This window comes from Crotalus tigris, unplaced genomic scaffold (assembly GCF_016545835.1).
Source record: "Crotalus tigris isolate CLP2741 ecotype Arizona unplaced genomic scaffold, ASM1654583v1 scf7180000017754.2947050, whole genome shotgun sequence".
NCBI classification, from domain to species: domain Eukaryota; kingdom Metazoa; phylum Chordata; class Lepidosauria; order Squamata; family Viperidae; genus Crotalus; species Crotalus tigris.
In genome coordinates this window covers 2,700,676-2,724,789 of record NW_024096616.1, presented here as the reverse complement: position 1 = coordinate 2,724,789, position 24,114 = coordinate 2,700,676, and the positions used below count along the sequence as shown (strand labels likewise).

General features: G+C 41.1%; 1 protein-coding gene and 1 long non-coding RNA gene across 2 annotated transcripts in view; one reads left to right on the top strand and one right to left on the bottom strand.

The window, feature by feature from the left end:
- Positions 1-8,588: 8,588 nt before the first annotated feature.
- The window catches only part of CCDC69 (coiled-coil domain containing 69), a 33,786-nt gene continuing 18,260 nt past the window's right edge, over positions 8,589-24,114 (top strand). Inside the window, exons 1-2 of the mRNA XM_039340921.1 lie at positions 8,589-8,822; positions 23,710-23,776. Coding sequence (XP_039196855.1) covers positions 8,775-8,822; positions 23,710-23,776 — 115 coding nt within the window. The 5' untranslated portion in view covers positions 8,589-8,774. The remainder of the gene's footprint in view (positions 8,823-23,709; positions 23,777-24,114) is intronic.
- On the bottom strand, positions 11,821-17,153 carry LOC120306895. Its single transcript, XR_005556417.1, has 3 exons — positions 16,193-17,153; positions 14,042-14,115; positions 11,821-12,446 (listed from the first exon to the last, which is right to left on the bottom strand). It is a non-coding gene; the product is annotated as an uncharacterized LOC120306895 (long non-coding RNA).

Below are 24,114 nucleotides of genomic sequence, written 5' to 3'. Positions count from 1 at the left end.
GTATTAACTATCTGAAATCCTCACATCAAGAAGTATCATTTTGTATTCTTATACCAAGGCTGCAAGCAAACAAGTACAGTATATTGTAGCCCATCTTTCCATCGAAACACGGTGGTTAAAAATAAGAACAAACAAAAGCAACTGGTTGAAATACAGTTAAAATGCACATAGAAATGCTGTTCAGGTCTTCAACTTACAACCATTTGTTTAATGAGCGTTCAAAGGTACAGCAACACTGAAAAAAGCGACGTAACTCTTTTTCATATGACCATTACAGAATTCCTGTGGTCATGTGATCAAATATCAGGTGCTTGGCGACTGGTTTATACTTACGATGGTTGCAGTGTCCCGGGGTCATGTGATCACCTTTTGCGACCTTCTGACCAGCAAAATCAGTGGGGAAGCCAGGTTCACGTGACAATTGTGTCACTAACATAACAACCGCAGGGATTCCCATGACAACTGGGGCAAGAAAAGTCATTAAAAATTCACTTAACAACCGTCTTGCTTAGCAACCGATATTCTGGGCTCACTTGTGATTGTAAGTCGAGGACTACCTGTACCCAAGATGCAAAAGCAAAAAAAAACGTGGTCTGATTGACGGAGCAAAACTTAATTCCTCTTCGGATGTTACTGAGAGTGGGGAGAAAAATGCACCTTCTGTCTCAGGGTTGTTCAACCTTGGCAAGTTTAAGAGGCGTAGACTTCCATTTTCAGAATTCTGGGAATTGAGGTCCACACCTCTTAGAATTGCCAAGGTTGGGAAACACTATTCTGTGAGAAGGGATTCCTAGCTTAGGTGTGACCAGATGGATGGGTGGGTGGGTGGATGCAAAATTGTAATCAGCATAATTATCAGGAACATTAGCTAAGAGGTTAACTTTACTATCTACTCTTCAGTAGGGTACTAGATAAAGCCTGGCTCTGATGATTGCATATGCGGGGGGTGGGGGGGAGGGAGGAGGGGGGTGGTGTATTTTGGTGAAATAGATTTGCCTTTGCCTCCTCCAGGATATGCTTCCATGTCATGCCTACAGTCCTAGATTTCATGATGGTCACTCCTAGGTGTACCACTGGTCTGATCTTGTCCAAGTTTTTTTTTTTTCCAAGATCAGCCAAGGTTGACTTCTTGTGGCCACCTGCCCTTTCTTCTCATGAGACTTCTGTGGTCATAAATTGGCCGCAGACATTGATGCTATGCACAGAAAGCTGGGAAAGTCATCTTCAAAGAGATTCATAGTATCACTCATAAAGACTGTCTGAAGTTACAATGGGCACTGGGATTTTCACACCTTTGTAGCATCCTTATGGTCACGTGATCAAAATGTGGTTGTTTGTCAACTGGCGTGTATTCACGACAGTTGCACTGTCCCGGCATTATGTGATCACAATTTGTAACCCAGCCGTTTTCCGACAAGCAAAGTCAACAGGGGAAGCCAGATTTACTTAATGACCGTGTGATTCATTTAACAACTGCAATGATTTGCTTAACAACTGTGGCAAAAAGGTCATAAACTGAGGAACAATTCACTTCACAACTGTCTTGCTTAGCAACTGAAATTTTGGGCTCCACCATAGGTTGTAAATCAAGGGCCTGTATTTGGTACATGGTAGAACTTCTCTATAATTCCAAGGAATGCTGTGGTTCAAATTAAGATCTGGAAAAAAATATACTCTCCTATAACTTTTCACATAATACATCCATTGATGTAGATCACCACTGGTGAAGATTCCCCCTGAGATAGGCAGTCAGGTTGTCCGGTGCATGGCTCAATAAAATGGCAGTCCCAGCAATGGAAACGACATTGAAATGCACCAAGGACAAGCTATGGATGTAATGTATGGTGTTTCTTCTCATCTGAATGCCATCTAGTCATGATAGCTGACTGATTATTTAATCATTTGTCCCACACAAATAGTTAAAAAAAAGTCTCCATCACCCAAATTCTTATATTGACAAGGCAAGTGTCTGCTCTTGAAAATAACATTTCAAGTGCCCACTTCCTGTTTTAATCCTTTTGACTTAGGCAGTTTGTGAAGTACAGATCAAAAGATTATAGTTACAGTTTCTGTTCCTGCAATTTCAGTCTACATCTTGCAATTCACTTAACCATTTCCTCTACTATTATTGACTCAAAAAAAAGGGTGGGGTGGGGAGCAGCTCTGGTGGTTTATGACCTATCATCTTTCAAATGGCTGGGTAGCTACCTAAGAGTTCTGGGCTTCTATAACTTGATTTATATCCATCCTCTCATTTAAGACTTCAAGATATAATACTTCGGCCCTCTGTATTTCCCCATAGCAACCAAGTTCACAGAAAGAGTAGCAGAAGCTTGAAACCAACTTCCAGCAGAAGTAGTGGGTCTATCATCAGTAACTGAGTTTAAACATGATTAGGACAACAGAATAACAGCGTCGGAAGGAACCTTGGAGGTCTTCTAATCTAGGCCACCCCCCTGCTCAAGCAGGAGACCCTATACCATTTCAGACAAGTGGCTGTCCAGTCTCTTTTCAAAAGCCTCCAGTGATGGAGCACCCACAACTTTTGAAGGCAGGTTGTTCCACTGGTTAATTGTTCTAACTGTCAGGAAATTTCTCCTTAGTTCTAGGTTGCTTCTCTCTTTGGTTAGTTTCCATCCGTTGCTTCTTGTCTTGCGTTCTGGTGCTTTGGAGAATAGCTTGATTCCCTCTTCTTTGTGGCAGCCCCTGAGATATTGGAACACTGCTATCATGTCAACCCTAGTTCTTCTTTCCACTAGACTAGATATACCCATATATATAACCCTAACCCTAATCATCCTAACCCTAACCCTAACCCTAATCATTTTCCAAAGCGCCTGAAGGCAGGACAAGAAGCAATGGGTGGAAACTAACCAAAGAGAGAAGCAACCTAGAACTAAGGAGAAACTTCCTGACAGTTAGAACAATTAACCAGTGGAACAACCTGCTTCCAGAAGTGGTGAATGCTCCAACACTGGAAGTTTTTAAGAAGAGACTGGACAGCCATTTGTCTGAAATGGTATAGGGTTTCCTGCCTGAGCAGGGGGTTGGACTAGACAACCTCCAAGGTCCCTTCCAACTTTATTATTATTATTATGGATCATCACACAGTCAGCCAGATGTTCAGACTGGATTTGGCATTTTGTCTACCTATCGAGTCCTTACCCAGGACCTGGGATAGGCAGATGTGGATGTTTGATGGTATTACAGATATCGTCGCAGGATGGAAGCAGTTCCTAGTAAGGCCGCCTTTTGCAATTGACTAATAGCGAATTTGTCAATGCCAATGGTGTTCAAGTGGTGCTCCAGTTGTTTTGGGATTGCACCCAAGGAGCCTATTACTATTGGTACTACCCTTGCTTGCTTTTGCCACAGTCTTTCTATTTCTATTTGTAGGTCTTTGTATTTTGTTATCTTCTCCAGTTCTTTCTCTTCTATTCTGCTGTCTCCAGGCACTGCCACGTCCACTATCCAGACTTTTTTGTCTTTCTTATCGACAATTGTTAAGTCTGGGGTGTTATGTTGCAGGTGCTTGTCTGTTTGAATTCTGAAGTCCCAGAGCAGTTTAATTTTATCATTTTCTATGACTTTCTCTATTTTATGATCCCACCAGTTTTTGCTTACAGGCAAATGATATTTTTTGCAGATCTTCCAATGCACCATTGTAGCTACTTTGTCATGCCGCTGCTTGTAATCAGTCTGTGCAATCTTCTTGCAACAGCTTACCAAGTGGTCCACTGTTTCTTCAGCTTCTTTGCATAGGCGGCACTTACTGTCTGTTGCTGTCTTCTCAATTTTGACTTTGTATGCATTTGTCCTTAAGGCTTGGTCTTGTGCAGCCAGAATTAGTCCCTCGGTCTCTTTCTTCAATTTTCCTGCTCTTAGCCATTGCCAGGTTTTATTATTATCTGCTTTCCCAGCTATTTTTTTCATGTATTGGCCATGTAGTGCTTTGTCTTCCCATTATCAATCATCGCACAGTCAGCCAGATGTTCAGACTGGATTTGGCATTTTGTCTACCTATCGAGTCCTTACTCAGGACCTGGGATAGGCAGATGTGGATGTTTGATGGTATTACAGATATCGTCGCAGGATGGTCTTTGTTTTCCATCACTGTGTATCTGCGACGGGTAAATACCTTTTCCTCCAGTAGTTCTGCAGCTGCTGGCCCTGGTTGCTCAGCCAACAGTCCTGAGTCCTGTAACCCATTTTTCACCAGATATCCAGGAACTCCAATATCTACCGCGGACCTTGTTAACCCGGGCGACGTCCGAGCCGGTATGGCATTCTGAAATTTACATCTCACCATATTTTTTATGGGAGAGACACTCTTTGTCTGACTCCTCTGATGAGACCTGTCCAGTATGGTTGAACCTCTGGCATAGCTCTCATCTTCCTCAGAGTACACAAGCCCCACAACCACGTATTATTATTATTATTATTATTATTATCTTTCTGGCTCTTCTCTAGACTCTTTCCAGAGTCTCAACATCTTTTTTATATTGCGGTGACCAAAACTGGATGCAGTAGTCCAAATGTTCTCTTACCAAGGCATTAAAGAGCGGTACTGACACTTCACCTGTTAATGGGGAGTGTTTATCCCAGTAGGATAAACACATATCCATCATCCGATTAAAAAAAGTAAAATATAAAAATAATTTAAATACATACATACATGCATACATACATACATTTAAAATAAAAAAACAAATAAAATCAAAGGGCAGACTTGATGGATCACTGGGTCTTTTTCTGCTGTAAGTTTTCTGTTTCTAAGATAGCTTGAGCTACCAGAGAAGAATTGGCCCAAAGTTACCCAGAGAACTGCCACAGATGAGGGTGGACTAGAATTTTGATATTCCCATTCAACACTTCAACTACTAGACCACACTGACACAGTGGGTCGAATGCATAGTCCAAGTTAGTATTAAATTAGAGGGGAATAATTTGTTCTAAATCAGATTGCAATTCCATTTTTATCCACCAGGTGGGGTATCCTATTCCACAGGGGTTCATTCTAATTCCACAGCATTTGAGCAGCTGTTCAACTGCTTTAGCTCATCCCTGTGGCATCTTCTGCCACATAGTCAGGAAGGGACTAACCTTTGCACTAACTTTGCCTACTCCATTAAGGCACATATCTTTGTTAAGGGGGCATCATTGCTCCCAATCCACAAAACTTTCTTACACTGCATTCAATTCCCCAAACCCGAATAATTCAAAGTTAGCTGAGCTAACTGTTGCCGTTTATCTTCTTCAGTTTGTACTTGGTCTTCTTTTATTTTCATCAAGAGAGTCATGCCTTCCTCACTTCCTGCCATTCAGACAGCCTTTGAAATATTTTAATTTCTTCTATTCTAACATTTCTCAAGATAACTTCAGCATTTAATTTAAATAGACAGACACACCGATTCTGAACCATTTGGTTGCTCCATAACAATAGCACTCTTACAGAAGCTATGGCAAAACAACCTAAAAAAAATAACAAAAGATAAAGTGTGTAGGTACATAGATCCGATTTATTTCGAATAGAATCATCAAAATTGGCAAGCAGATTGAAATCTCTCTCTCTCTCTCTCTCTCTCTCTCTCTCTCTCTCTCTCTCTCTCTCTCTTTCTCTCTCAGAATGCAGTATATCAACACTCTAAATATAATGTAATACCTCCAGATAATTTAAAGATCCATTAAATGTAGATAATTTAACATTTTCTTTTTTCGTAGCTAGAAGCAACTGCTTTGTACCTTTCGCTGGGATTTTCCACAGGCGAGACTACCCTATCCTTGATGAAGGAAGTTCCTTAAAGGGTGAAATCTTATCTTGCCTGCTCCCCCCTTTTAAATGGCAACAACTTACAAAGCTGCTGTAATTGAAGTCAGTAACCACAACACTGCCTTCTCCAGAACACCCGCCCTGCCAACCTCTGACGTGATGATCGTATTGCAGGGAATACCAGGCTGGGCTGAGAGATAAAAAGACCACAGTGCTAAGGAACCACAACCACAAGGGTGGGCCTGGGCAGTGTAGTCAAGCCCAGCCAACCCACAACTCCATTTCCAATGTTCTGAATTTGAATATCATTGAGCTAAGATGGAAGAAGGTAGCTGGGTGAAGAATGATGCACACTGGGAGATTGTGCCTTGTAGCCCTCATTGCTAAGATGGTGCCATTTCTGCTCAGACACCCAGTTCTTGCTACCCTCATGAGACAGATCAGGAGGAACATAATACAGGCTTAGCTGATGGTGACTCAGTTTAAATTGAATGATAGACTGATTGCAACCTGTTTCAAATAAACCAAACACTGGAAATGCATCATATCACACATTAGGTATCAAACCACAATGTATAAACTGCAATAACTGGCAAACATGAGGGCTGTGTGTGATTTGTAATGATGGAGAAGATCAGGGCTTTTTTTCTCATAGAACGTCCAGAACGGAGTTCCAGCACCTTTTTTGAATGGAACCTTGTAGGGTAGGCAAGGCGGGTTGTATGACGTGTGTGAGTTCCAGCACCTTTTTTTTTTTTTTAAGAAAAAAAGCACTGGAGAAGATACACTTCAAAATTTGCCAGACTATAAGGCACATCTCTGCTGCTGATTGAAGCAGTCAGGCATCCTTGGGGCTCCCGTGTGATCTTGAAAAAGGGAAACGGAAAAAAGAGCCGCTGCTTTAGCACGTTCACTTTAATGCACCAGTTTGATCTAGTGGTTAAAGTACCAGGCTAGAAGTCAGAAGACTGTGAGTTCTAGTCCCGCCTTAGCTATGAAAGCTGACTAGGTGACCTTGGGCTAGTCCAGGGGTAGGCAACCTTGACTCTTTTATGACTCGTGGACTTCAATTCCCAGAATTCCTGAGCCAGTCATGCTGGCTCAGGAATTCTGGGAGTTGAAGTCCACGAGTCATAAAAAAGCCAAGGTTGCCTACCCTTGGGCTAGTTCCCCCCCCCTCTCTCTCAGCCCAACTCATCTCACAGGGTTGCTGTTGTGAGGAAAATAAGAGGAGGAAGATGTGATGGATATGTTCACCACCTTGAGTAATTTATAAATAAACAGGTGGGATATAAATTTGACTCTTATTAGCAGGTTCTTGCAATACACTACATCAGGGGTCCTCAACCTTGCAACTTTAAGACTTGTGGACTTCAACTCCCAGAATTCCTCAGCCAGCAAAGCTGAAGTCCACAAGTCTTAAAGGTTGCCAAGGTTGAGGACCCCTGCACTACATCACAAACCAGACCTTACTAGTCACAGTAGTTGGTTCACAAAACATGCTTGTCCAAATCATAACCGCAGCAGCAGCAGCAGCAGCAATAGGCACACACTGTGGCTTAGAAAAGCTTTCCCTATATGCACTGTCCTATTTCTATGCTGTTTCCTGCTGCAGGTTTGGTGCAAAGCTACAGCTAAAGGCAGAGAAGTTAACTTCAGTGAAAGGTTTCATCTAATATATAAAACATGAGTTTTTACAGGAAATAGTTAATGTCAATTTATATAAGATCAGCCATTGGAGTCCGTAGGGCGGGGAGAGAAATGACAACATCTGCACAATGAAGTCATCACACAAATTACCACTTAAATACCTTGTTCTGTAAACAAGAAAGTATGTAGTTAATGTGGAATAAAGAACAATCATTAGAATAATGATGTGTCTGCATAATTACTGGAATAGTGCTGTGTTAGTAGTATGTGACTAACCTAATGCGCATTGCACTTGGATACAATGTATATAGCAAACTCTCCATTGTATACCTGTGAGAAACGAACCTAATGTATTACAATGTGTATTTCAATGTGTATTCCTTTGTTCCTGAGGGAAAAAAAGGAAAGTATAAAACTGAAGTCTGAACCCGCCCTCGGGGTTCAGAATTGCTTGTTGCTATTGCTTCTGAACCTGCACAATAAATCTCTCTGCCAAAACCCTCTGGAATTCGTAAGAGTCCTTTCGTTTTCCACAAGATAGTGATGACATTTGCATGACAATATCATTGTGCATGACATCATTTTACTGTCACTGTGGTTTGCTGTAAATGCTGCTGCTAAGAACTTAATCTCAGGGGAATGTAATTTATTCATTAATGTGGTTGCATTTGGATTCCATGTCTCTACCTGAAATGGCATGAAGAGAGTGCAGAATAAATGGATAAAATAAAAAAAGATAAAACCAATTGCTAGCATGCATATTATTTTTTTTAAAAAAAATTAATTAGATCATTAAGACAAAAATAAAGACTTCTTCACGTTGAACTTAATTATAAGGAACTGCAGTGACAACCCATTTAGTTTTCTTGGCAACAATAGTTGTTGCTGATTACCGGTCTTCGTTTTTCCGAGTTCTTTTTTCAACTTTCCAGTTTGATTTACACCCCCAGATGATCTCCCATCCAAGCGCTAACTAAAATTTGGAGCGGGGGGGGGGAATCAGCCGAGGTGGTCTAGTTACTAGTCGCAGATCAGGAGAGATTCCCAGCTGGGCAGCCGGGTATCTGTTTGGGTTTTGTTTTGTTTTTCCTCGAAAACGAAAGCACCGGAGACTTTCGAATAGGGGCTTTTCTTCTGATACTTACGGCGCTCGGCCGCCTAAGCATGAAGTTGAAACGGGCTGTTTTCAGGTTCCGTTTCAGGGTCTTAGAGGAGGCAGTGCGCGGAGATGGAGACCTCGCTGGCCGGCGGCGGCGGCGGCGGCGGCGGCGGGTATTGCCGCTGCCGCCGGTGCCCTTGGTCTTAACCCCTTGACCCCCGCAGAGCTCCGTCCCAGCCACACAAGCGAGGAGAAATGGGCTGCAAGGGCAGTAAACCGGGCTGCTGTGAAGCCAGAAGGAAGGTAAGCGCGCGGGGCAGCGGCGGCAAAAGTTAGTCAGGGCTGCTGGACGTGGTATTTCGGGGTGGGCTCGCACCCTGGTTTCTCTTGACAGCCCTGGGGGGTTCCAACCGGGGAGAAGAACTGGGGGGGGGGGCGCGTGGAGTCCCGTCCCTCCGATTTCTTGCAAACTCGCTCATACACACACACACACACACACACACACACACACACACACACACACACACACACACACACACACACACACACACACACACACACACATATTTTGTAGTGCCAAGATTTCAGTCAGTTCGCGAATCAGAGGCGGGAGGCGTCCGGGAAGGGGAAGGGAAGGAGCTGTTTAGCAACAAAAGCTCAGAACTTTTCGACCGCAGCGACAAGTGTGTGTGTGTGTGTGTGTGCGCGCGCGCGCGCGCGCGCGTGTGCGTGAACAACTTTAGCGGTTATTCAGCTCTCCGCCGCCGCTGCCGCCGCCCCAAAACCGAACGATTTGCTGGCCGATGTCCCGCAGGAACGCCGGGGAGGCGAACGGACCCTTCGCCCCTCGCAAACAAAGGGAGCCCCCCCTCCCTTTCTGGCTATAATACGAGGGGGAGGGAGGGAGAGGCAGCAGCCGACGAGAGAAGTCAACTTTGGAAGAGGGTGGTTGATCAGAGATACATTACAGTCCAGTGAAGTTTACTTCTCACTTGTAGCGCTCGGGATGGGAGCTTTTCTTCCCCCCTCCCCCAAGGAAATCCGCGTGTCTCTACTTGGTCCGTTGCTCATGACCACCCATCCTCTCCCAAATTAACCTCCCACTAAGTCACCTTTAATTTAGGAAAGGGTGGTTTTAAAAAAGAGAGAGAGAGAAAGGTTTAGAAACATCTTGGCTAATATCATAAACTGCATGCACATCCGGGGCTGTTCTGTAAAGTAGGATTTACAAATCACAGTAGCCGTACTGAGCTGGAACCATCAAACTTCACCATGTGCTAAAATGTATGTCTCGTCTTTGCCATCGTGATTAGTAATTTTGGCAAGTGGGGTGAATGGGGTGGGCGTTTATGCCACAGTGAGAAACTTATCCAAGGTTGTCCAAATAGACTGTTAACCTAATGCAGGGAGGTGGCCCTTATTCTGAATTCGGTATCCAGAGGCAAGGGACTTAGCCTAATTTGCTGGATCTCTAGGAAAAGAAGCCACATCAGTATGTAATTTTCAACTGGAAAAATGAAAATAAAATCTATCTCAAATTGCATAAAAGGCAGCGCAAATTCCACCAACCTTCTCCTTTGTTTTAAACAAGAAAGTTTCTACCAGGTTATTATCTTGTATTTAAAATGATGACTCCAACCACATTTCCAGGCAAACAGCAATGCCTGTAATTCCATCGTGCTTATTTTGGGGTCAGGATGTATTTGTTTAGTTGGAGGATGCTAGCAAGAGCAGCTTGATGGAGTGGCAAAGGATTAACTTTTTATAGAAGTACTTATTTTGAATTTAATTTTTACTAGGAACAGGCCTATGTTGTATAAAAAGTTTTGAATAAAGTTAGATAAAAAGGCTTGTGCAGCCTTTTCTTTTATTAATCAAATTCTTTAGCAACCTACATTTGTGGGACATATTACAGAGGTGGTTAAAATGAACTATACTGAAAATTACGCATTTTGAACATTGAATGATATTTCAAGTGTGAACTATTTTTGTGTAGTGTTAAGGCTTCCGGCTAGAAACTGGAGACGGTGAGTTCTAGTCCTGCCTAAGCCACAAAGCCAGCTTGGTGACTTTGGACTATTTCTCTCTCTCTGAGCCCTAGGAAGGAGGTAGGGCAAACCACTTCTGAAAAACTTTGCAGGATTTGTCCAGGCAATCTCTAAAAATCAGACATAATTAAATGGGAGGAAAAAAATTGATGTACCATCTAATCTTCTGATTCTAACCGGCATGAGACTCATGAAAATAAAAAATGCATATAATCACAAAGTCCATCCATTAAACCAATAAATAATAAACAAAACATCCATCTTTCCTTTCCAATAACTCCTCCACCACTGAGTACAGGTGGTCCTCGACTTACAGCAGTTCATTTAGTGACCGTTCAAAGTTATGACAGCGCTGAAAAAAGTGACTTATGACCGTTTTTTACACTTACAGCCATTGCAGCATCTCCAGGGTCACATGATCAAACTTCAGACACTTGGCAACTGACTCATATTTATGACAAAAGGGTCCTGGGGTCATGTGATTCCCTTTTGTGACCTTCTGACAAGCAAAGCCAATGGGGAAGCCAGATTCACTTAACAACCACATTACTAACTTATTCAACTGCAGTGATTCATTTGCAGTAACAACTATGGCAAGAAAAGTTGTAAAATGGGGAAAACCTTTCTTAAATGCCTCACTTAGCAACAGAAATGTTGGGCTCAATTGTGGTCATAAGTTGAGGACTACCTATATTTCTTTCAAATGGGCCATTGCTTCCAACCCGCTCACTACCCTTAAGTATCATAGTGTTCAGAAATAAGGAGAGGAGAAAGAGGGAGAGAAGGAGGGAGGGAGAGAGGTTAACTCACCAGGCTAGAAATCCAGGGATCTTGACTTCTAGTCTTACCTTAGGCCAGTGGTTCTCAACCTTTTTAATGCCGCGACCCCCAACCGGTCGTAAGTCGAGGACTACTCAACCGGTCATAAGTCGAGGACTACTCAACTGGTGCAGCACCGTTTGCAGAATGGGACTTTTGGTGGGCTCAGCAGGGCAGAGACAGCCTGGACAATTCCTATTGGCTTTTGAAAGCCAATAGAATTAGACTCTATTCAAGAGAGTCTATTCCATTGGCTTTCAAAAGCCAATAGAATAAAGGGGAGTAGCACAGCTAAGAAAAAGGGGGAAAAAATGGCAGACTGCGTTGTTTGGCGACCCCTGTGAAATGGTCGTTCGACCCCAAATGGGGTCCCGACCCACAGGTTGAGAACCACTGCCTTAGGCGTAGAGCCAAGTGGGTAACCTTGGGCCAGTCACTCTCTCTCAGCGCTGGGAAAATGACAGTGGCAAATCACATCTAAAATCTTGCCAAGAAAACTGCAGAGACTAATCCAGGCAGTTGCCAGGAGTCAACATTGACTCAAAGGCATACTAAAACACAAACACAAATCTGGTGAGCCTTTCTGTTCTGTACCTTATGTGCACAGTGAAGATGAAAGAGTTTTGCAAAGTGCAGGTCTTTATTTCTAAAAAAAAGTGCCACGTTCTCGATCTCCAAACTACAGACACAAATCCACCATAATTATTGACAGATAAAACTAAGACTTTGCCCATAAGCAGAAACATTGTTGGCTGATTATTGGCTGATTCGTATGGTGAATGTATACTCCCTACTTGAGGCCATGTTTCACCTGACTGAACTTAGGCCTTATGACTGATGGTGAAAACCTTTGCAAAAAAACATTATAGCAGTAAATATTCATAATAATCATATTCCGCTCAGAAACACTGAAGTTTGTCTTTACATACTTTTCCCATTTCTCCGAGAAAAAGAAATCTAAAAAGACAGCCCTGTTGTTCTCTGTGTTTGGAATCTGTGCTTTGAGTTACTAAGGGACATCTCTGAATGCTTTTTCCATCTTTTCTTTGGCAATGTGCACCTGTAAAAAAATACGCTTCTCAGTAAATATGCTTTACTCAGTTGCATAATACATAATACATTAATCTCCTACATGCATTGAAAACAGTTCTGTACCAGCCAGAAGAGCTCTGAGAGAAATTTATATCCAGATCACTCTGTATTTTAAAACCATCACGTGAAAGGCAGAGTTCCAGAATCTTACGATTCTTTGAAAGAAAGGAGAGACCAGGAACTGGAAAAATACCATGAACTCAGGTTATTGGTATCGATGGACTAAACTTACTTCTACGTATGACAAATAGAGTGAGAACGTCTCACAAATCTCTTACAAAATATGTCATACCTTATCAATTGTATCCTTTGCCCCCCAAATTAATAAGATTGGAGACAAATTGTATTTTATTTTTTTGTGCTGGTGAAAGGGAAAAACAGTGGTAAATTATTGTTTTGGGGTCTGCTCCTAAGTCCGATTTTGTCATTTAATCATTAATACCATTGCAAAGCCAAGTGTATCCTGCTGCCCAGCATCCATTTGGCTGACTTTTAAAAAATTAATTGATATATACCCTATCCCAATTATATTCCAAAGGCAATGTAAGATTGACTTAGGACTATAATGGAGCCTTGATCATCATGATTTTACTGCCCTTTTTGTGGTGGTTGTTGGCAAAACTGTCATAAAATGGGGTGATATGATTGCAGGTTGCTGCAAACAGCTGTAAATACAGCTATTGTAGGAGATGGCCCTGGCCCTTGACAGCCACGTTGCCAAGTTCCCAAAGTTTGGTCATGTGACCACCGAGGGGGTGGATGCAACTGTCAGAACTTCGAATCCAGATTGCAAGGGTAGATTCGTTATAACTTTGAACAGTCGCTAAGCAATGGGCCATAAGTTGAAGAAATATCTGTATTGTACAGCATGACCAAAAAAAAAAAAAAAAAAAAAGCAAGAAGCAATGTTGAAATCTTAGGTGTTTTTGTATTTGGTGCATTATTTGTGAAACTTATGGAAAACATCACACAAATCCTATTATAGTAGTAGAATAATCAGGAATAAATAAATAGCTGTTGAATTCTGTAGTACTCTCTGAACTGGTTGTTTGCTTGCATTATCCAACCTGATGGAGTTACTAGTTAGGTAATGAAACATCTACAAGCAACCAACCAAGCTCAAAGGGAACTAGGAACTCCACAGTTTCAACCCAGATATATTCTGATGTGTTCAACCCTGATATCTTTTCCTCCATTGGAATAAATAAACATGCCTAGTTAAATAAATACATTAACACTAGACCAACAATAAAGAAGTAAACAATACACTGGTCAAGGAACCACCAACTCAGACAAACAAGTTAACAGTAAGCAATAGCCTAATCAAGATGCCACCATGATCACTCCCATTGATACTGACAGGGCAAGCCACCAGTATATAAATGAGACCAAACCCCACTCCCTTCTAGCAGTGATTATGTTACCTACTTTGGTAATGAACCATCTGCAAGAAAACAAACAAGCTCAGAGACCACCAAGGACCCCATAAATAAATAACTTTCCAGTTTGCCCAGAAGCAAGTCTACTTCTCAGCCCCCCCCCCTTTTTTTACTGTTTTCCTACCTTTTCTAGGGCATCAGAGGTAGACAGAGGTTTACATCTGGAAGAGAAGGAGGTTTCTAGTGGACTGGCTGCAACTGACATATATGAATCCAAAATCAGGGACAGCATTAAGGCAGGCTGTTTGCATCCTAATCTGAAGTGGAATAAACTAGCAGACAAACCTCTAGAACATTTCCAACCTGGCACCACAGTAGGAAGGGTGAATGCAATCCCAACAGCTACCATTGTGTACCGTTTAAGATTAATGGTGCTGGAGTCTATAACTTGTATTATTCAATTGTTTTTAATTTTAATGTATTTTGGCTGAATAACAGAGAGGAAATCAATTATTCAAAAATTTAGATGAACAGATTCACACAAATATGTCTTTTCCATGCTGAGTACATTTTGTTTACTGATAGCTATCTTATTTTCTATCATGCATTTTCCACTTTATCTATCTATCTATCTATCTATCTATCTATCTATCTATCTATATATATATATATATATATAATTTTTACTATCAGACATTTTTTTTTAAAAAAAAGAATTGTATGTATCTTCTTCTAAAAGAGATTCAGGCTACATATATGGAATTAACCATTTATCTCCTTGCAATCAATTGTATCCATAACAACTGACAATATCAAAAGGATAGCATGTACCCATTATATCACTACACAAATAGTACAATGATGTAATGACATCCTGATGGTCTGATGCAAGTCCATTAAGTCATGTCCTTTGCATAATGACATCACAATACACTTTGTCCCTTTCCACAATTCTCCAGTAGAGAAGGCTAGTTCAAGTGGCAGGCAGGACAGTTTTCCACCTCAGACAATGGCACAACTAAATAAGCTGTAACTCGGGACTGTATTGTTTTATACAACATCTTGAGCCATAATTTTGTTTATTTGAGCTTAGTGCATTGCATGAATCCACTAAGTCCCTGGTTAGTGAACCATGACTTGAACCAACTGTGTCAACTTGGCCCCTTTCAGTGGTGTGTTCTGCTTCCAAAGTTTTAGCAATGGCAGGTTAGCTGGGAAATGAGAGAGTGTTCAGGCTGAGCAAAAGTGTATTATGTGAACCTACAGAATGATAGTTTACACAACAAATCAAAGTTAACCAAACTCATAAACCAGAGCCAGAAACGAGAAACCTATTGAGATTATGGCCAGCTGGTAGTATCTAATATAGAATGTTGTTTCTTTGGTTTGCTTTGACTGTGCTGTGTGATTCCAGCTATTGTAGTTTGTAAACTATGATTTGTATACATTAACATTATGACCAGACCAGACTACTGAAACAGAGAAGGTTTGATTGCATGAGCTAACTAGCTAGGAACCAGCTGTTTGGGTAGGGCTGTCATAATATTCCATGTAACAGATTCTTGGCCATTTCAAGGGTGTGGCTTCAGTCATCTATTTTTGTTTCTTTAGAGCACAAAAAGATAAAGAAATGATTGTGTTGGTGCCACAGCCAGAAGCCCACAGGGATCTGTAGCAAGAGGAATGCTGGCTGAGCTGCCCAGAGGATTGTAATGTTACATTATATCAGGGGCTGGAATTCAGCTGCCTGGCACAGGGGGAGACAACGTGTGTTTATAGTCTGATCCCTGATGGGGAGAAAGGCTGAGAGATGGCTGGCCTCATTCCAGAACCAGATTAGATATCCTGCACTACTGAAGAACAACCCTGTAACAAGCTAGAGTCCAATGAAAAGTAAGCAGGCAAAGTCTGAGCAACAGGCAGAAATGAAAAGACACAGAAAAGAAAAGGCACTGGACAAAATGTGTGGGAACAAAAAAAATTCTGAAGGAATTTTTCTTGCATTCTTTGACTCCAGTTACTTTACTGCATCTGAGATGATTTGCTGGGTATTTAGACTTAGAATAGCCTCAGTCTTTAGCTTGCTTCATACAGAGATTGCCCTTCCAGATGTCTTGGACTACAAGCCCTATAATCTATGCCAAGTATAAACAATGAGCTGCTGGACAAGTGTTGTCAAAGTTATAGTCTAACACAGATGGAAAACACTAAAATGGGAAGACACCAAAATGGGAAATACTAATCTATGGTCTCCCATCAGGTACAGAGGGAGAGGTTCTCCTCTCAGAGATGTGCTTATCTGGATTCCTACTTACTTACTTACTTACTTACTTACTTATTCAATTTCCTTAGTTGTCCATCTAAATCCAATTGATTTTTGGATGGGCATCAGCCTACACCCAGGGGCAGAGAGGCTGGAATGGCCCTGATCATCTGGGACTGTCTGGTGGCATTCAGATGTATTGCTGCATTAGTGTCAAAAGCACTGAGACACTTCCTGGTTGAAAGGATTGGCCTGTGACATCACCAATGCCTTGAGGATGCTCAGTTGGGGTCTCCTTTCATGTCCCCAGCAGGAGCTGGAGCAAAGGACAGGAGCTCACCCCATCCCACAGGTCTTGAACATGGCTTTCTAACCTCCAACCCAGTGTCCTAACCACTCGAGCCAATGTGCATCTTTTCATAGGTACTGCTCCAGGTGATTGCTATCAGGCCCTTTAAGTTGGCCTCTAGAGATTGTTGCTTCTGTATCAGCTTCCCTGCTGCAAAGCAACCTATCTGACTGAACTCCAGGTCTCGGTAGCTGAGTTGGCAGCAAGTCTTAGTGGACTTTAATCTGACCTCTGGGTATGAAAGGTATTGGCCAGGAAAGCTAGAAGCATGAAATTTGGCATTAACTAGGTTGTTAAGCATCTGTACCTCTTAATTGAACACTCATTGCAATTTTAAATATGCATTTAAATATAGTTTGAATAAAATGAGAATGGCTTCCTGTACTAGCTATCCTCTCAGTCTGGACTACAAGAAATACTTGTAATATAATACTACACTTTAAATATTTCTCCAGTCACACTGATTGGAAACCACAAGTGTTGTACTTCTACAGCCTGGAGCATACAGATCAAACACTATATACTTAACAAAAACTACTCACAGTCACAAAATAAATACAGAATTTTTAGAATATACATATTCTAATTCTTCAGTAAATCAAGTCTGCTAGAATAATCTTAGTCAATGCATTTTTAAATTATAATGGAAGACTAATGAATGATTGTTTGTTCTATACCAATGAAACAGTCCATCCTGTCCCCAGCATGATGACTTTTAATATCTGTTTCTTTATATCCCACCTTTATTACATTTATAAATAACTAAGGTGGTGAACATAACTAACACTCCTTCTTCTTTCTCTTATTTTCCCCACAACAACAACCCAGTGAGGTGGGATGAACTGAGAGAGGATGACTGACCCAAGGTCACCCAGCTGACTTTTATGCCTAAAGCAGGACTGGAACTCACCATCTTCCGATTTCCAGCCTGGTGCCTTAACCACTCAAGCAAATTGGCTTCAGAAGATAATAATACATTATAACTCCTCTAACTATGACAGCCACTATGCTTGTTTGGAATGATGGGAATTGCAGTCTGGCACATTTCTAATGCATAAAACCAGTAAAAGCTACACCATGCCAAGAGATTTCTACACTAGAATTTTCCAGGGATGATATCTTATCATTTAAGTGGCCTTCACACTTAAAGACCAATGGGAAAGAATCTCTTCTCTTCTCTTCTCTTCTCTTCTCTTCTCTTCTCTTCTCTTCTCTTCTCTTCTCTTCTCTTCTCTCTCTCTCTCTCCCTCCCTCTCTCCTTCCCTCTCTCCCTCTCTCCCTCTCTCTCTTGCAGTGGGTAAATAGAGAAGTAACATCCCTCTATTTTCTGTCTCCAATTGTCAGTATTACACCATCTCCTGAAGTCTGGAATAAGAGAAACCAGATCCTGTCTTTCCTCTATGTGACATTATTTCAGGATATGAAGAGTGCTATCATATCCCTTCTTGTTTGTGTTTTTTCACATAGGAACATATGCAGTTCTTCCGATGTTCACAGCACAGAGAACATAATGGAATGAAGCCTATTCTTTTGTGGCTGAGAATTAGCTGATATGAATATATAAAAGACCAGGTAGCCAAATACCTGTTTTATGGCTTTAATCACCAAGGATTATTCTACAGATTAGGAATTTTAGACCTAAATCAAATACCTCTTAAAAACCGCATGCTTACGGTTGTAAATATAACAGGTGAATGACATGATTTGATTTTCTCAACTTTAGCTGTCTGTCCAGACACGATTCCTGAAAGTGTCAGCCAGCCATTGGGGGGCTGAAAGTGATGTGAGTTATGGTTTCAGATACATCCGGAGGAAGGATGAGTGAAATTCATGTTCAGAAATATTCAGTACACAATGCCTAGAGACATCTAAGAGATGGTTACATTGTAGTTCTCTGCTGAATGTAATTTCATGGCAAACTCAGATGTTTAGAGTGGATGTAGAGCTCCATCTTTTCCTAGTCTGTTAAATATTGTTGCAACACTTAGGTCATTTCCTGACATGTATTCCACCCATCTTCAAGTTGGCAGAAAAGCACATAAAGCATGAAAATTTGTCCTGGTCTCTTGGTTGAATTTGATTGTGCTTTAGCCAGCCATAAGTCCAGGAGGTGGTGCCATGATTACAGAAGATTAAATAGAAGACTGTGTTATATAAAGCATTAAAGACCCACAATTGGCCTAGCAAAATTATTTGACATCTACCCTGTATACTGAAATAATGTCATTTCATTGCTGCCTGAAGTTGGATGCTATCTTTTGATATCAGCAGACATAATACAGCAAACATAATGCTGCAAAGTCCTTGACTTATAACCATTGTTTTTGTGACCAAAGTTTCAACAGCACTGGAAAAAAAGTGGAATGGAATGGAATGGAATGGAATGGAATAGAATAGAATAGAATAAATAGAATAGAATAGAATAGAATAGAATAGAATAGAGCTGGAAGGGAACTTGGAGGTCTTCTAGTCACACTCCTATAGTTTTTCACACTTACAGCCATTGCAGCATCCCCATGATCATGTGATCAAAATTTGGACACTTGGCAACTGGCATGTATTTATGATGATTGCAGTGTCCTGGGAACATGTGATCACTTTTTGTGACCTTCTGACAAGTAACATCAATGGAAAAGCCACATTCACTTAACAACCATGCAGCGATTCACTTAACAATTGTAGCAAGAAAGGTCATAAAATGGGGCAAAACTCTCTTAGCAATGGAAATTTGGGGATCAGTTATGGTCCTAAATTGAGGACTATCTATAGCAGTGGTTCTCAACCTTTTTAATGTCGCGACCCCCAACCGGTCGTAAGTCGAGGACTACTCAACCAGTCGTAAGTCGAGGACTACTCAACTGGTGCAGCACCGTTTGCAGAATGGGACTTTTGGCGGGCTCAGCAGGGCAGAGACAGCCTGGACAATTCCTATTGGCTTTCAAAAGCCAATAGAATAAAAGAGAGTAGCACAGCTAAGGAAAAGGGGGGGGGGGGGAAATGGCAGGCTGCATTGTTTGGCGACCCCCGTGAAATGGTCGTTCGACCCCAAATGGGGTCCTGACCCACAGGTTGAGAACCACTGATCTGTAGAGTAAGTCTGTGTCTCAATTCGCCTTGTAACCTCCTACAGTAACTTCACAGTGGTCCACAAAGAAAAAAAAAACTGGTAGGGAAAGAGCCTTTAAGGCAGTGTTTCTCAACCTTGACAATTTTAAGACATGTGGACTTCAACTCCCAGAATTCCACAGCCAGCATTGCTGGCTGTGGAATTCTGGGAGTTGAAGTCCACATGCCTTAAAATTGTCAAGGTTGAGAAACACTGCTTTAAGGAATTATCACTTGTCATGTACAGAATAAGCAGTACCCAGCTTTGCCTATGCTTCCCCCCCCCCATCATTACGTTTTAAATTAAGTCTTTCCTAACTGGCATCTTCTCGAAAGTATTTTGCACAAGTGTTCTTCCTTTCCTGGGCAGCAAAGGTGGTACCGTTAGTTGGTTGCAAAATGGAAGCAGTTTTTATATACACTGTTACTTAAAACAAGGCTGAGATGGAAACTCTGACAGTAGCAAAGTTTAAGGCGATGGTAAAAACAGGGGATGCTATAACAAAGCATTCCTGAACTGATGATATCACTGTTTGAACTGTAGCCTCGGCTGGATATGGGTGAGTGCCAAATATTTGGAGGAATTATTAGGACTGAGATTCTGCCTAATAACCAGTGGTTATTTATGGTCTTCTGAAGAACAGTGCACTCACTCTGCACCCTGATTTTAATCTCTAGAGCTGGCCATAAAAAGCAGAAAATTATTGTTCAGTCACCAGCTCAGCTTCACCCAGTTGCCCAGATGTGTGTTGTGATTGGCCATCCAGCTGCTCCAGGAGAATCATGGGCATATGGAGTGTGATGTTTGGGTTAAGGGGAGGCATCTGACACAACTGTTGGAAAGTGTAGGCTGCACCCCGATTCAGTGGAGTGTGGTGCCAAACTCTTGTTCCTTGTTTGTCAGTTTCTTAAGCCTCCTTCATGTTTTCCAACTGTTCCTTCCCAGACACTCCTTAAGGAGTTTGGGCCCCCAATTTTCTCAGCTCAGCTAAGGTAAAGGATGGAGCCAGCTGCAAGGACACAAAGCAGAATGCAAAATAAAGAGAAGCTGAATACATTTCATAGCCCACTAAAGGGAATACGAGGGCGGGTGTTACAATCCATGTTTGTGTGTTTTCAGATGTGCAAGGATCTTTTTTTTTTTTAACTCTCTAGGTTTCACAATGTGACCCCAGAGTAGGAAGGACAATGATCAAGTTCACTGTAGCCCATTTAATCGCATCTGTTATTCAGAATGTTTCTGCATCTATTCCAACTCTGCAATTAAATCAGTAGACCAGTATTTCTCAACCTCAGTGAGTTTAAGATGGGTGAACTTCCACTCCCAGAATTTCCCAGCCAGCAGAGTGGCTGAGGTTGAGAAACACTGTGTTAAACCATGTGTCATTGAACAGGTAATCTTTGTCAAGTAGTCTTTGTAAGTCGTGACAATCGTAAAAGGTTTATGACCTTTTTGCAGCATCATTAAATGAATGCCATGGTCATAAAGTGGCCAATGCGGTTGTTAAGCAAATGTTGCAGTAGTTGAGCAAACCAATGGTATGCTATGAGTGTGGTTTTGCTGCAAACTGGAAGTAAATGCCAGTTTTCAGCAAAACCACTGTACAACATGGTCACATGACCATGGAATGCTCAAATGGTTGCTGAATTTGGTCCATTTGATCCTGAGAGGGCCCAATTGTAGATATTTTGAATCCAAATTGTAAGCAGCCCTCAGATAAGTCCAGTATAAGTTTGAACGGTTGCTAGGTGACCAGTCGTAATTCGAGGACCAACTGTGTCTTGCGTGGTGTACTGAGCTCATAACTTCACTGCTTAATGTGCAGGCTGGTCTGAAACTGAAATTAGTTTCTTTATTCTTGCAATTTTTTCCACATGTAGCAAACGTTTGTTTGATTGCTATTGCCAATAAAAGGGTCTGGGTTTGATTCTTATGTGGTTTAATGATACTGAACTTTCTTTCTTTCTTTCTTTCTTTCTTTCTTTCTTTCTTTCTTTTTTTTTCTTTTTTTCTATTTTTGTACAGTACTATTGGAATGTTTGTTTATTCATTTATTCAAGTTGTATGGCCATCCATCTCAATAAATGACTCTGGGCAGCAAGCCAATCTTCAAATAAATTAACAATTCCAACTACAATTTAAATTAAATTAAAATACACAGCAGCTGAGGAAGATATCACAATCAACAGACACTAGCACAGCCAAGAAACAGCGCCCTTCACTCATTTGGGACCCCAGGCCCAGATCCAGAACTAGTTACAGGGTATCCCAATATCTGAAATAAGAATGTTCCAGAAGGTGGGCCTTAGGCATGAAAGCTGACTGGATGACTTAAGGTCAGTCACTGTCTCTCAGCCCACTCACCTCACGGGATTGATGCTGTGGAAAAACAGGAAGAAAGAGGATTACGTATGTTTGCCACCTTGAGTTACTTATAAAAATGGGATAAAAATCTAATAAATACATAAATAAATGGGGTTCCACTGGGACCCAGAAATTACCCATCTTGCCAAACTGGATCAGACAAGTAGAAACAACCAAGGAAAGATAGTTCTTCAAGCAGCCTGGTCCCATGCTATGAAGGGCTTTCAAAGTGACAACCAGCACTTTGAATTGCACCCAGAAGCACTGGGTGCCAGCAAATAAATCAGCTCACAAAGTAGTGGTGATACATGGGCTGAGTAGCCAGCACCACGTACGCCATTCTGCGCTAGTTGAAGCTCCTGAATGGTCTTCAGAGGCAGCTCCATGTAGAGCACATTGCAGCAGTGCAATATTATTGCAAATCTTCTGTGTGCAGTTCTTTTGGCCTCCAACAATATGTTAATAAAGTTATGGGTTTTTCATAGCATCTGAGAGATGATGGATAGGCAATATGGAGAAAAGCAACTCAGCTATATGTACAAGGTGAATGGTACAAAATGAACACATATAGTTAAAGGTAGAATGAGTTCTATTGTTGTAATCTGCTTCTACCTGATGCAGGCAGTATTTTTTGTTTCATGTGTCTCCATTTTTAAAAAACAACAACAACATACATTTTAAACAATGTGTTTGCATCTTGGAGAAACAATATAGATTTATCCTATGGATGAAATGATAACTGGTGAGGGAAACTAAGGATACCCAATGCCATGTCACAGCTATGAGATGTTGTGTGATGCTTCAGTCTGTCACAATTAAAGGGAGCATTACTTTGATTCATGGCAAAGATATACATAGCAGAGTAGACAATTTCTTACAATCCTGATTCTGATCTTGCTGCATCTCAACTATTTTCAGCCTAAGTATATAGCCAAAACTGATTGTCAGGAAGTCTTTCCAAGCCTTACCCAAAGATGCCAGATACCAAATGTGGAATCTTTGACATGCTATTTACCAGTGAGTTAGAAGTCTTTATGTTTGGTATTAAGAAACAGGTGATTGATGCCTTCATCTTTAAGGTAGACTTAGCAAGTTAAGTCCAATTTATTTCACCTATGATAAATCTGTAGATGAACTTTGCTTCTGATCTATCTGTAGGGGAACTCCAAGGATGTGCTGTTTCCTTATGGCGGAAGTCTAACATTTCCTGCCCAGAAATAGGTTCTCTACCATGAAGAATAGAATGTTTCATAAATAAACAGAATAAATTCTCCCCAGATTTCATGACCTTTGCCTCAAAAGTGGCAAAGTGGATCAGTTATTTTTCCAAAATGATGGGCTAGTTGTGTACTGATAATGCTTTTATATGTGATGGATAAACTTTAACCATTAGCAACAGACCGATGGACCATTCCCTTCTATCTCTAACACACACATACACAGAGACTAAAGACTAAATCAGTTTAAACACACACAAACCTTTTTCTCTAGCAGCGATGGTACCAAGCACAGAGGATATAATTGATTTCACAAGATGGTAAATAAAGACAGTACTTAAGTAAAACAGGAGTTGATGGTAACCTGAGGAACTATGAACTATGCCACCATTGATAATTTGCTGTTAGAAGGATTCAGAGAATATCCCATGCTGCCAGCATCAAAATTTCATCAAAATGATCTGATTTTGTCAAATCTTTGTCTTTGTGACCCTCCTCCTCCTCCTCCTCCTCCATGCAGTAAGTTATTCTTCTCTTTGTATCTTTTGTACAGAAAGAAATAAAAACTCAGTATAACAGCGGACAAGCTTCCTGTGAATTGATAGCACTGAAGACTGAAGGTACAGATAGTTATTAAATATTTTGATGCGCTTCCATTTGAAAAATCACCAAAGGATACCTTTGTTTTTGTAGAACTAGGGGCTTTACATAGAAAGTTCTTATTATTTTGGGAGATGAATTCATGTGGAGTAATATGAGAATCTGCTCTTGATGGGTATAATTGTTGAGCAGAGATCATACCTTTCTCCCCCTCCTAATTCATTCAATTTGATGAAAGTAAAATTGTTCTCAAAGAAGGGGATTTTGGTAAAATTGTCATGGATAATACGAGTGTCATATTGTTGTCTTTATTCAGTTACGAAGTAGCTAAAGATGTGTGTATATCATCCAATTTTCT